Source organism: Ursus arctos, unplaced genomic scaffold (genome assembly GCF_023065955.2).
Source record: "Ursus arctos isolate Adak ecotype North America unplaced genomic scaffold, UrsArc2.0 scaffold_3, whole genome shotgun sequence".
Classification (NCBI taxonomy): Eukaryota; Metazoa; Chordata; class Mammalia; order Carnivora; family Ursidae; genus Ursus; species Ursus arctos.
The window spans coordinates 66,249,165-66,263,201 of record NW_026622985.1 but is presented as its reverse complement, the minus strand read 5'-3'; the positions used below and the strand labels follow the sequence as shown (position 1 = coordinate 66,263,201).

General features: G+C 38.5%; 1 protein-coding gene across 3 annotated transcripts in view; it reads left to right on the top strand.

Annotated features, from left to right (window-relative positions):
• The window catches only part of DOCK4 (dedicator of cytokinesis 4), a 409,136-nt gene that overhangs the window by 171,109 nt on the left and 223,990 nt on the right, over positions 1–14,037 (top strand). For all 3 annotated transcript variants that reach the window (XM_026509569.4, XM_044387653.3, XM_026509577.4), the window contains exons 2-4: positions 7,805–7,888; positions 10,167–10,207; positions 12,217–12,272. In XM_026509569.4, coding sequence (XP_026365354.3) covers positions 7,805–7,888; positions 10,167–10,207; positions 12,217–12,272 — 181 coding nt within the window. The remainder of the gene's footprint in view (positions 1–7,804; positions 7,889–10,166; positions 10,208–12,216; positions 12,273–14,037) is intronic.

Sequence of the window (14,037 nt, the reverse complement as noted above, 5' to 3'; positions counted from 1 at the left end):
TGCAATCCCTGAGAGAACGATCCTCTTAACAGTCACGGACAGCAATACATTTTCAGGTGTGAAATGTCAGAAACGAATATATTTGATTCAGTGTGCTTGATTTCTAGTCACTTAGGCCAGAAGGGAGTCATGTGACGTGTGTCGAGTCTGACCGTAGTAACTGTGGCGTAGGAATGGATTCCTGCTTGTCATCGTGCCTACACTTGTGCCTCTCAGGTGTGTCTGCAAGGTGTCCGAGGCCTGCAGGCACGGGCCGTTTCCACAGCAGAGCCAGATGCCAAGCTCATGGCAAGTCTGAGGATGCGAAGAAGGAGCACAGCATTTCTTTCATTTTCTTAGTTCATTTTTGGCATCACAGCAATATTTAGGAGCTACCATTCCTTCCACCCTCACACTTCTTTTCTCTTTTCTTTTCTCTCCTCTCCCTCTTCCCCCTTTTCTTTTTATTTACTTATTTGAGAGAGAGAGAGAGGAAGGGAGAAGCAGACTCCCCGCTGAGCAGGGAGCCTGACTCCGGCTCCATCCCAGGACCCTGGGACCATGACCTGAGCTAAAAGCAGATGCTTAACTGAGCCACCCAGGTGTCCCCCTCCCACATTTCATCTGAATTTTTTCTTCAGTCTTTCTGGGCCATCTGCTTCCCCAGTCCTGCTGTCATACTGATAGCCCGCGTGGAGTCCCTTGGGGTTAGGAATGACCGCTTTGCTCCTAACTTGTGCAGGGGAAAGAGAGAAGAGGACCTGGGAGAAAGACAGTTCTGTCCTGTACTAGTGATGGTACCAATAGAAATCTCCAGGTGACTTCTCTCTGCCCTCAAACCCGATTCCAGACAGCTGTAAAGAAAGAAGAGTCTTTGATTAGGCCAGTATCTTGGTTTTCCCTCCACCATGTTGTATCTTTGCCTACGGGAGGATTTTACACATGTGTAGGGGAGGCGACCCCTTGTTTCCTTCCACAGTTCACCCTGGAAAGAATTTCTCATTAATCTCCTTTTCCTTTTTATGTTTCCTCCAGCTCTTATCCAGGTCCTTCAGGAATCCTACTTCTTTCTCCACTTTTCCATTTGTGCTCCCCCTACCACGAGTGACACTCAAAACTGATAAACCTAAATGTAGATACGTCCATGACAAGCCAGAGCCGAACGTACAATGTGAAATGAATGCAGACACAGGAAAGAACCAGTTTTAAATGTGCTCTGAGGAAGGGTTTCTTTAGCATGTCTACATGGTCAACACCTGCTCCATCATTGTCTTCTGTCAGTGCTGTGCGTCAAGATTTTACAACTGCTCATATCAACATGTTTAGTTGGTTTCTGGTGCAGTCATAGCACATTTTTTGTAGCCAAAAACAGCAGTTTCATTTTTGTATTAAATAGGATTCTGTGGGCTAGTCTCAGAATTTGAGAACAATAGCACCATGTTCTGTGTTGTAAATAGTCAGCTCACAAGTGACTTTCAGACCGCAACCTGCTCATGAGTCGGAGATCCTATTATTAGAAAGATGAAGCCCAAACTCTGACTTTGAGAGATGATTTTCCTTCCTTTTTGTCTCAAGGGACAAAGCATTTTCATTATTTTTTTTTTACGTTATGTCCCATTCATCTTAGATTGTCAGCCCATAAAGGGCAAGGGGCAGCCTTTGCCAGGCTTGAATTGAATTGTGGTGAATAGAATCACGTAAATATTATTTGACAATGATGATGAACTTGTTATTGTCTGTGATATAGAGCTGCACAATTGACTTAGAGTAGCTTTTTAATCATGTTTTTTTCTATTTTTGCTTTTAAAAGTCATAGAACTCTGTGATTGAGTTTCCCTGTAGTGCTTAAAAGTTTTAAAATGTGAATTTGTTTCTAGTATGAGCAAACAGATCATTGAAACTAAGGTATGAGTCCCTACTTCACAGAATTGCTTTCTTTTTATCTTCTTCATAGAAAATACTTCTGAGTCTATATGAGGATGTTTCTCACAGCCATGTAATTTCAAACGAATTGTCAATAGGTACTAAACAGTATTATTATATAAAGTAACAACAGGAGTGATAATAGGCAGCGATTTATGGTATGATTTTCAAGATGATTATGCTCTGCATTTAACGTTTTGATCTTACATATTTTTAAAAGACCTGATTATAACTTCAGTTGATATGCATGTTCGTTAATCCAAATAATGTTTTTTACATAACAGCAAGTGGGCAGAGATGAACGCAATACCATACAGTAGTTTATATGTGCTGTTTAAAATTATACTCTCAGGGCTCATGACTGAAACAATAGTATTGGCCCTTTACATTTTCAGTTCCGTGAAGAGTTCATTTTCTGTGATCTTTTCTGTAACTACTGAAGTTGTTCAGTTTATAAGAAGACAAAAGGGAATCTAGGGATCAAGACAGTGTGTGGTCACGTATCCCAGTATTACTGGGCGAAAAATGCCCCTGGAAAGTAGACACTGAAGACTTGTATAAAGGCATAGCCTCTTTAGAATAACTGGGGACACAGTAGATTTTCAGCTATTTGTTAAAAAGACTTGTTTCATGCAAAAAATGCCTGAAGGACTTATAGGGATTTAGTTGGAAAGTTGTATCCACAATGGAATCTAAAAATAACATATAGTATATTTGATGGAAATGCAAATTGAGGTTTTGCGAAAGCCTATGTTATCTTGTGAATCTTTGCTTTGCTAAACCATGTTGCTTAATTTATGATACATCACATGCTACCACTAATAAACATGAGCCATTCCTTTTTTCCAGTCTTTTGCTTTTTTGCCCAGAACTGCCTTTCCCTTTCAACTTTCTTTTTCATAACCTGAAGCATAAAGTGTGTAGCATTCATCCATCCATTGACAAGTTTAGTACCCTGCAAGGTGGAGTTACTTATGTAACTCAAAGATTGAAAATGGCTTGCCATTTTAGAGGGTAAAGTTCAAAGTCATGCCTGAACCGTATCTTGAAAAAGTGCCACTCTCTAATGTGATCTGCAGTTTAATACTTACTTTTAGGTGTTCTCAGCTATAAGAGGTGACCCTAACATTCTGTGAATCTCTAAAACCTGGATGCCATTTTTAAGTGGTTTCGTTTATTCCATGTGTGTGTTCATTCTCCATTTCTGTACTCAGACACTCATATACTGGGTCTTGAAGATGAATTAGAAATAGTTCATGTTCTCAAATAGACACAGATAAATAAAGTGGTAAAATATTATGGGGTGCCTTACCCAATTTAAGGTGTGGTCAGAGTACCCTTGGAGCACAGAGAGTGATTGATTCCACTTGAAGCAAGGATGAGGAAAGGTAGCATCAGGGAATCAAAAGAGCTTACCTTGGAGCTGGAATTTAAACTAAGACTACTTGGCAGTTCCCAGCGTATAAGTGATGGGATAGGCAACCCCCCAAAAGGGAATAATATGTGTAAAGGCATGGAGGCCTGCAAGAGAGCTTGCTGTGATTTGGGATATGACTGAGCAGAGAGCACCTTGTCTACCTCCTTTGTTTTATAGAGGAGGCATCTGAAGCCCAGTGAGATTGAGAACTTATTAGCATGTTTTTATTAGTTTTCAAATATTATATAGCTGTTGGGTAAAATCAGCACTCACCCATATAGACTGCTTGGAATTAGAAATGAGGTGATACACAGGTAGAACCCAGACAAACTGTCATCCCAGTTTCAGCAACTCCTATGAAAGCATGAGTTTTCACAGGTAATGTAGTTGGGATCTTAAACAATTTGAGTCCTCTCTAAAAATAGCTTGCCAATAATAAGAAACCTGCCTGTTTAAGATCATAGTATTTAGCAACAATGAGCATACTCTCATTCCTTCCCTTGGCGATGATTTGCTGAGCTCAGATTGAGACTAAACTCTGTGCTGAATTGGGTATACAGTGAGGAGCTAAAACCAACACAGACCTTACATGCGTGGAGCTTAACAGTTTATTGCAGGAGATACTCCAAAATGCGCACAAATAAGGAGTGGGGTTGGGTAGTCTATGTTGCTACGAGTGCATGTGGTTGGGCTGAGGGGATGGGCGTCAAGGAAGGCTGCCCTACAAGTGTCTGACCACTGAACTCATATCTGTAGGAGGAAAATGGCCTCGCTTTGCGAGGAGTGAAAGAAGAATCTTTGCAGGAGGTCAGCCATGCACGAGTCCAGCGTATGAGGGAGTATGGTAACCAAAATATTGACAGAAGATCTTTGTAACTGGAGTACGGAAAGTCAGGGTTAAGAAGGGTGGCACCAGGGAGAGGGGCAGGACCTTATAGGCTATGGTACTGATGTCTATGTCATCCTCAGAGCTCTGATAGATTTAGGAGGATGACATCATCACATGGGCATTTCAAAATGGCCTCTTTAACTGTCATCTGAGAAAGGGCCTGGAGAGGGTCCTGAGTATCTGAACATGAACCTGTTAGGAGACCATGGGAGAAGGCCAGGCAAGCCTTGGGGAGTGGTGGGAGCAGAGATGTTGAGAAAGGGTGCCTTCGGGAGGTACTTCCGAGTTAAGATGATTGTGACATGGTGATGGCTTGGATATGTATGTGGATGAGGGGGCCAGTGCACGACCCCTGGGTTCCTGGCCTTTCCAGTCAATGGACAGCACTAGCATTCGCTAGAACTGGGATTGGTGGAGGAGGATCTGGTTTGGAGATACCTAAGGATTGTATGAGCTAAATGGCAACATGAAAGAAGAGAAAAACAATTAGCCTGATCAAGCTCTTGTCCAGTACTACACAATATGTTTAACCAACCACCTTTTGGTACAAAAGAAATAGAAATCTAATGGAAGAAATACAGACATTTTCCTGATGCTACATACAGAAACATACAAAAACAACAAAAAACCCACAAAACCTTAAGCCCAAAGATGACAGACTCAAAGGTAGCTAGTGGCATTGTGGACATTGTGTTGAGGAAGGACAACCAGGGAGACACCCAGAAGGCTTCACAGTGGCCCCGTGGAGGGGTACAGAGAGATCCACCTAGTAATAGCAGGATAAAGCAGGACTGTCAATAGAAGAATACGTTAGACTAACATTTCAGAATATGTGATTGGGAGAGAGAAGATAGCTTAGATTTGGTTAGAGGATGAGGGGAGATAACGGATTCAGCTGGAGGTTTGCCAAGTTTTAGGTGCTTAGACATCTGAACAGAGATACAGAAGTTGCAGGTTTGTGTCAGATTCTCAGGGCACACATCACAACTGGAGAGAGACTTAGCAAACCATTTGTCAACAGGTGATTCCAGAAGTCTTGGGACTCTCTCCAAAGAGGAAGAATGTATATGGATAGAAAGGAAAAAGTACAGTTTAAATAACTGAAGTATTTATTAAAGACTAGAATGTCCCAGAGAATGTGGTGAGTTATTTCTGATAGGCGCCTTATTTAACCCTCCAGTACCTTTCGTAGTTGTTTTATTGTTACCCCCACTTGCCTGATGAGGTGACGCAGATTTTGAGAGGTATCTTGACTAAAGTCACACAGCTAATAATTGTTAAGTCCTGGGCTCAAACTCATGTCTCACGATGCCAAGTTTGATGCTATTGTCCTGCACCCCAGCCTTGACGCTTCAGCATGTTGGGCATGCAGGATGACACCAACATTTAAGAAGAGGGCTAAGAAAAGAAGGTCTACAGAAGAAGGTATGGTTTAAGAGAAGATAGGTTCCTGAAAGTGATACGCATGTGGTCACAGTGAAGGGACGGTGACTTCAGTAGAGCAGTTTCAGAGCACAGTGAAGGCTGGTTTGAGTGGTCCGACGCATGAGGGGAGGAGGAAGACATGAAGTCCATGAATGGTACTGCTGTGTTCAAGGAGGTGATGAGGGCTAGGAGAGAGCATGCAGCCTTGGGAGGTACAAGGGCATTTATGAGTGGTCAGGGCTTATATAGAGAGCTGCGTCGGGGGGTCCATGCACTTAGATCTCGAAGAGGAGCAGTGTGGGACCACTAGGCTTGTGAGTGCTCAGGGTAACTTCATGAATGTAGAAAGGCAATTCTGGGTGCAAGCTTGCTCTGAAGCCTTTTAAGTTGTAATCAGTCTACTGTCTGTTCAGTTGTGATCCCTTACAAGAAGTGGTTTCTGAAAGTTATTTGAGATAATCTGTCAAGATACACAGACCCTAGACTATTTTTTGAGCAGACGTCTTGTAGCACATCAGTATGAGGTCATATGGTACGAATGGTCACTGTTAGAGAATGACATCACGAATTAGTGCTTGTCTAAAATGTTCTAACTTGGTTACTCTACAGTTATTTTCATCCATCTCACGTACTGTGGGTCATGTTTTCTGTCCTGTGTTTCAATCTCTACTGTTAATTTTGTTTCGAGATTAGGAAAGGGCTTTAGACCTCTCTAAAAGCGCATTACTTATCAGCATGTCCTAATTTTTGACAGATTCATGTGTTTCTTCAACCTTTTAAAATACATTCACAACAGTAGTAATAATTTATTTTGGGGATTGGGGTTGTATCTAAACCTCACTATCTGACACAGAATTATAAAATTATAATAATATAATAATAATATTATAAAATTATAAAATTCACTTCCAACATTTTGGTCTTTTAAAAATTGCTCAAAGCATTTACTATCATTTTTTTTTTTAAGATTTTATTTATTTATTTGACAGAAATAGAGACAGCCAGCGAGAGAGGGAATACAAGCAGGGGGGGTGGGAGAGGAAGAAGCGGGCTCATAGCGGAGGAGCCTGACGTGGGGCTTGATCCCATAACACCGGGATCACGCCCTGAGCCGAAGGCAGACGCTTAACCGCTGTGCCACCCAGGCGCCCCTAATATCATTTTTTTAAAAATGTAGATTGCGAGTTGATTACAGTGCAATGTATTGAGCTGGAGATATTTCATGTATTGAGGTGCATTTTTGTTATTTCCCCATTCTTGTCTCCTTTTTGACACAGGATTACTCTCCTGGGGAGAATCATTGTGCTTCATTCTCTCTGTAACTCCTTGAGGTACCCAGAGATGACTAAACTGTACACACTTTATCTGGTTTTAACATCCTAGTCCTGCCTAGCCCTGTGAAAGGTTTCAGAAGCCAGTCAGTCTATAACCACTTGGTAAGGCTAAATGGTGACACCCTACCCACACCCCCGGACACACACACCCTGTTCCCAGAGAGTTAAGGCATATGGGAATTGTCATGGTGGCATGTGTGTTTAATCCTAGGGGAGGAGTCTAGTCATGACTAAATAAAATGTTACTATTGATTACTACTCAAGAAGACTGCTTTTATGCCATGTATTTGGCTAAGCCCTGGGGACATACTAGCAAGTAAATAGATGCAGTCTCTTTTCTTGAGGAGCTTACAGTCTAGGGAAAAAGCAATCTCCTTCAAGCAATAGAATAGAAAGGTAAACCAAGCTGAACAGCAAGTAGGATATGTATTCCTCATTTGTTAGTGAACACATATTTATTGACTAACTCCTGTGGGCAAGGCATCTGGATGAAGAGTGAATATAGCAATAAGCAAGAGTGGCACAGAGCTTGTCAGGAAGGAACCTTGTCACATAGGTTGTTGAGTGATACTCTTGATATTTTGTATTATTTTAGTAAATTCCATATCTTTAAAATTCATAACACTTATTTGACCCAGAAGTTGGCAAAGTATATAAACTTTAAGATCGACTCTCTTCAAAAATATATAAAATTTAAATATGACAGCAGGTTTTAGCTCTCCAAGTGTACTTCCTCGTCACATTCGTTTTTCCTAGTCAGTAACAGTTAATAGTAAGCAGTATGACTGGCTATAACTGATATGATTATCTTCATATATTCTATAACATCTTTTACAGTTATTGCCAGTTTTCGAGGAACTGTCCCGTATGGCCTGTCATTGGAAATTGGAGATACAGTTCAGATCCTGGAGAAGTGTGATGGTAAGTGGGCTCGTGATGATTGTTTGAGGTTGTATAGCCAACCTCCTCACCATTGGATGGCTCATAATGTTTACAAATTCTGTCCTTCTGTTAATTTGTGGGGTTTTTCCAGTGGTCACCGTGAACTGGTTTTGACAAAACTTGTTTTTTGCATACTCAGTGTTTGCTTATGGAAAAGCATCATTTGCTGTTTTTAAGCTGATATAGTTTTCCTAATATTATTTCCTTATATTCACTAGATGCCAACATAGTAAGCGTTAGAGGCTACTGTATTTGTGGGAGTTCATGACTCAGTGCCAAGTAGGTCCCTCAGGACAGGAGGAAAGAGAGATCCAGAGCAGAAGTGGCTTCTCCAAGGTTAGGTAATCAGATATCTTGGGGAGGACTCCTGCCAAGGCCAGCTCTGCTCTAGGCCTGTAGTCTTCTTCCCTGCCACCCCCAAACTTGAACTAAAGCTATTCAGTGCATATGAAGTATTAGTGGAATATGTTGTAAGTATTTTATGATTATTAATCTATGCAGCATGTAACTCATTAAATCAAGATACTTAATATGTTGTCAAATATTTCCATTCCTGTTTCATAAAACATCCTTAAGCTTTCTTATTTAAAAAGATCCCAGTTGAAATGATTACTCTTTTTTTCTCATTAATGAGATGACCACATTTTAAAGCCCTATCAGTATATCCAAAACTTCCCATTTTCCTCCTAAAATGTTGTTCTTAATAGGAATTTATAATATGATAACATACTGTCACATCAAGAGTCATTAAACTGTGTTCCTCCAAACAGAGCTGTTAAATTTACTTAGAACCTCACATTAAATGGTGGTGATACATGGACATTTATTCTGTCTACTGTAAATGATATCTTTAAAAATATAACGAGGTCTTCCATGTTATTGCCAGATGTATTTTATCTATATTTTGTATACAGTAAAAATAAAATCTGTTTTGAATTGGTACATGAAGTAGGCTCCATAAGTAATGGAAGCTGTTTTGTAACCCAAAAACCTTTCTCTGCAATATAATTGGACAGAGACCTCTCTATGAGACTTTTGCAGTTCTCAAAAAGTTTTGGTTTCTGTTTAAATAATTATTTATGAATGGATATATTTCTTGGATGTGTCTTTAAGGGATCATATTAATCCCGAGATAGACAGTTTCTGCTCAATTCATTTTGCTTTCTTCAGACTGATTTTTAAAGCTGTTAGGAATGGCATTTTATAATATAAGGAACAAAATATATTTAAATATTTATATTTAATATATAAATTTTATATAAATATATAAATTTTATATAAACATATTATATAAATATTTAATATTTAAATACAATGTTCAAATATTTCTTTTTAAAAATTCAATTAATCAAAAAAGTCCAGTTCAACAATATAGTTGTTACATGGTAAAGTAATTTCTTACCAATAAACAATGGTTTCATGCTTGAAGAAACTACAAGTTGAAAATAATACATTTATGGGGGATATATATTTACCATACATTTTCATATATATATATACCTTACACTTGTTTTAAATGATAAAAAGATGCATTCGTCTTTCAGGATAGTGCTGTAAAATATTGATTCAGAGTTGCTTGGAGGTTTAGTCATAGGCTTTCTACAGAAGAAAACTTAGGGTGAGCTCAGGTGGTAGGACATTTTGCTGATAAGAGTACCCATCACTTTTCTTGATGGATGATACCAGATTTCCCTTTTTTATGCTATCAGACTGATCCTAACCCTAGATGATGGGCTCAAGGATGTGCAAATTTACTCGATGACTGTTGGCTCATCCCTAACTATACTCTGGTGATAGGGTCTGGGCCTTATAGTCAGGCGCAGAGAAATTGGAAACATATTAAGTCTTGTGTAGATTCTTGAATTTCCCTGAGACATAATGTAGCCTTTTATAAAATGTGGAGAAACTATGCTCACTTAAATTAACTTGACCAAAATAAAATAATCTGATAAGTAGAAAAGCCAGAATTTAAGCCCAGTGCTCTGATTCCAAGCCCTGTACTTGCATTATGCATGTTTCTATTTTTCATGTAAATTTCCATTACGATTTTTTAAGCAGTTTATTAATAGAATACTTAAACTAGTAGTCACTTGAGTTATAGTCTAGCCCAATCCCATTCCCATCTTGTTCATACACAGAATATTTATTTGTAGGGTAAAATTCCATCAGTAAAGGACAGATTTATTTGTAATCATTTCTTTTCTTTAAAATATTACAGTGGTTTATCAAAATAATGACCATGATTATTTCTCCACAGGCTGGTACAGAGGATTTGCCTTAAAAAACCCAAATGTCAAGGTAATAAAAAATATTACTTGTAATCATAACTATGGGATTTTTTAAAAAAGTTATTTTATTTCATTTTACAACTGAAATTACAGTTGGGACTCTTAGTTGAAATGCCAAATGGCAATACAGATTTTCATAATTTTGGAAATTCCTTTGAACTTGGATTATCATTGAGACATACTACTCAAATGATAATCCTACGTAGCTCTTACAGTTTGTATGGGGAAGACCTTAATAAGCTCATTATAGATAAACAAAATCTTTTTGAAGTGTTAGTTTAGCAGAGAGTGAAATTAAAATTCAAGCAGGGGAAATAGATATTCCAAAAGAAAAATTGAATAGAGGTATTTAATCTTCGAGTTTTCTGTGATATCATGTAAAAGAGTGGTGTGTAGAAACACATTGATTTCAGCAGCTTAGTAAGATTCCCTTTTGGGTTTGGGCAGGTGAAACATGGGGAAACCATCTTATAAAGGTCTCCCTGTTCTTACCATTCCAGGCAGAAACTAAGACTCATTATCATGTATATGTGTATATACATCCTCAGGAATTACAGTAGGAAGTAGTATGATTTTTGTGTTACCTTTCATTTGTATACTTTATGACTTTGACACTCATCCTTACTATTTATTATCTGTGTTTGTCTACTTTATTCTAATCTCTCCAACTTTCATCCGTACTTCCCACATTCTGTGTTATTCTCTTCCGTGTCATGTTCATTTTTTGGTTTAATTCTGGCTTTAGTAGGATTGTAGATAAGACATTGTATCATTTCTTATTCTCAGAATATACTGCAAGTAATCTAAATTCTTCTGCCTGCCTTTTTGCTTAAATATACCTTTTTCTGGATCATCCAGCTATGTTTAATAACTGTATTTCATTTATTTTTGGTCATTCTAAAGGAGAGCCTGAGGGACAAAAGAGTGTAGAAATTAAAATTTTTTAAATACTTTAGCCCTCATTTAAAGTTATTTTTGGACATCTGCAAGGCACATGCAAATGTAGCTTCAGTATTTAATTATTCATTTAGAATACTTCTGAAAAAAATATATTAGGGCTTATTTCTGCCACTCTTCTAACTCAAGTTCTGACTTCTTCTCATTAATTATAATTACTCTGTTTGTTAATCCTACTTTATTGAGTTAAATTTTGAAGAAAACAATATATTTTTTAACGTGTGTCTCTTTACTACTGTCGTATGTACAGGATTTGCTTATTAAATTTTATGTTATCCTTGGATCCACAATGGTGATAATGTATTCAAATGACATTTGCTTTCCTAAATATTTAATTGAATTTGTCATTTGATGATATATCAGAAATCATTCAGAGGATATTGTCATTTAATGGACAATAAAATTGATGCTAATTTTTTTTATGTTGTTTCTTTCAACTTCCCGTTTAGAACAAAGGAACAATTTCCTTCTCCTGTCTTTTCTGTACAATAAAAAGCTTTAAGCTAGCATGCTGTCTTTTGTTTAATTTTTGTTCCATCAGAATGCAGCCTGGTGATTAATTGCTGCTGTGTTTTCATCAAAGATCTTCCGTAACACATAATATATGTTTTGTCTTCCAATTCATAGTGGTGTGTGTGTGTGTGTATTTTAAAAGAGACACGAGTGTTTTAGGGAGAAGAAAAGGAACAACTACCAAAACAAACAAAAACTAATACAATATTAAAAAACTATGCAGTATTTTAAAAATTCTTATTCAGTGTAACATGCTTTCTGTTCTGTGCAGAATTCCTGAAAATTTAAAAATTTTCTGTTTTATAAGGAATATACTTTTGAGTGGGATTTAATTTTTTTTTAAATTCTATTTACTTTAGAGAATCCCTGAATTTGTAAACTAGTGCATGGTAGGCATAAAAAGAAGGGATCCAGGGTTGTTATCGGTGTTGTTCTTCCCTGTTCCTGGTACTGTTATGGTTGTATGACTGTATTTTATACGTATGACTGTTGAAAGCACCCCTGCCTTATCAGTCAGCTAGCACCATAACCTCCTGTTTTCTCCCACAGGGTATCTTTCCTTCCAGCTACGTTCACTTGAAAAATGCCTGTGTGAAGAACAAAGGGTAAGAAACGAGTTTTATTAATAGTGAGAGGATTTTCACGGAACCATTGCTTATTTGAGAATTTGAAAGGCTTAGTAATTGTCTTGACAAATGAACTCTGGGAGCTCATGCCATCGTCTGCGTGGTTTGATAAAGGTGGATTACACTAAGGCGGTTGGTGGAGAAAATGTGATACCTTCTGTCTGCGTGTGCTGGACTAGAGGAGAACCTGGGGCATCAGAGGTCTCTCATTGTCCACCAATCATGGAAGCAGCCTAATCTGAAGCAGAAGGAGTTGGTTCTTTTTGGTTTCCTGCTATGTAGAGAAGCATGGCAGTCGACCCATGGAGTGCTGAGTCATGTCTCAAACCCCAGGAATTTCCTAGATTTACCACTGATTATAAGCAGCCAAGTCTGACTGTTTTTTCCTAATTGGGGATCATACCATATCCTTGTGTGACCACTTCACAAAGCCGCCCTTCTGTTTTAGGGAATGGCATTTCTGTTCTTTGTTTGATTGAGCTCATTGATCACCTAAGATTTCTCATACATTTTAGAAGTTTTTCCAGTCTATTTCCAAAAGGCCTTGAAGTTGCTGTCAGGATAACAGATCATTCAAATAAAACACCATAGTATAAAACAGTAGAACTTGCTCATTTTAAATGGTTATCATGAGCAGATCATTCATTGTAAGTGGGCCGTGGATTTGGACCCAAATGTTAGCTGCCAGTGTCACAAGGAATACACACTGGACCATTGAATGATTGTCATTTTATGACCAAAAAAAGTGCAGCCTCAGCCATAAAAATTACATTTGTCTTCAAATAGAAAAAATAGCAGTTTATTTGAATTACTAAAGCGCTTTTTAAATCCTAGTAAATGAGATCTTCAAACTTGAGTTTTACCAAAAAAGTTCCAAGGATGCTATTTAAATGGATGATTCTTATATCCACTCTCTATAAAGGTAAAGTATTAATCTTAGTTCATTGAAATAACTTCTGCAGGTGGGTGAGAGTCTATGGTATAAAAACCCTGAGAGTTACCTACATGGATAAAACTCTAGGAGATCTTTATACTGTATATCACCCCCCCACACACACACTACTTTAAACAATATTACGATCATTAGTCGTAGCAGAAGTAATTATTTAAAATAGTAGATTAAAAACATGATTCTAATATGAATAATTACCACTGTTGAAGGTTGTGCAGCTGTAACCCACCAGGAATGAGTCAAGTAGAGTTATCAGTCCTGCAGTTCTCCTACCAGGTCACTCTGACACTGTCCAGCTCCCCTCAAGTAAACCAGAGGAAACTCTAGAAGATACTTAGGCCATAGGCTCACTCTTTGTTCTGACCTTTCTGCTCTAGTGATCTGTGCTGGACAGTGTGGAAACCCCAAGGTCTCTACCCTGACCCTCAAAGTGTTCACCTGGATAGACCCGTGCAACCAGTTCTCTTTGCTGCGTGTGCTCCAAGCCCAGCCCTACCCCTTTGACTCTGCAGAGCAAAGGACGTCTCGGCCCCCACCGTACCCCTGAGCAAGGGAATAGAGGGTGCTAGCAAAGATGATGTCAAGCATCATCCCACCCAGTGGAAGTCCTCCCTCTCAAAGCAGATTGGGGTGGGTCATTATCAAAACAAGTGCCTTCTTTTAGTTATTTATTTTTGTCCTAGGCAGTAACTGGTGTGTATCTGGCCCTGTCCTTGAGCCCGAGGAAGTTTAAATAAGGCTAAAGATGTCTCAAACTTTAGTTGTTTTAGTTTGAAACTTCGTTGTGGGTTC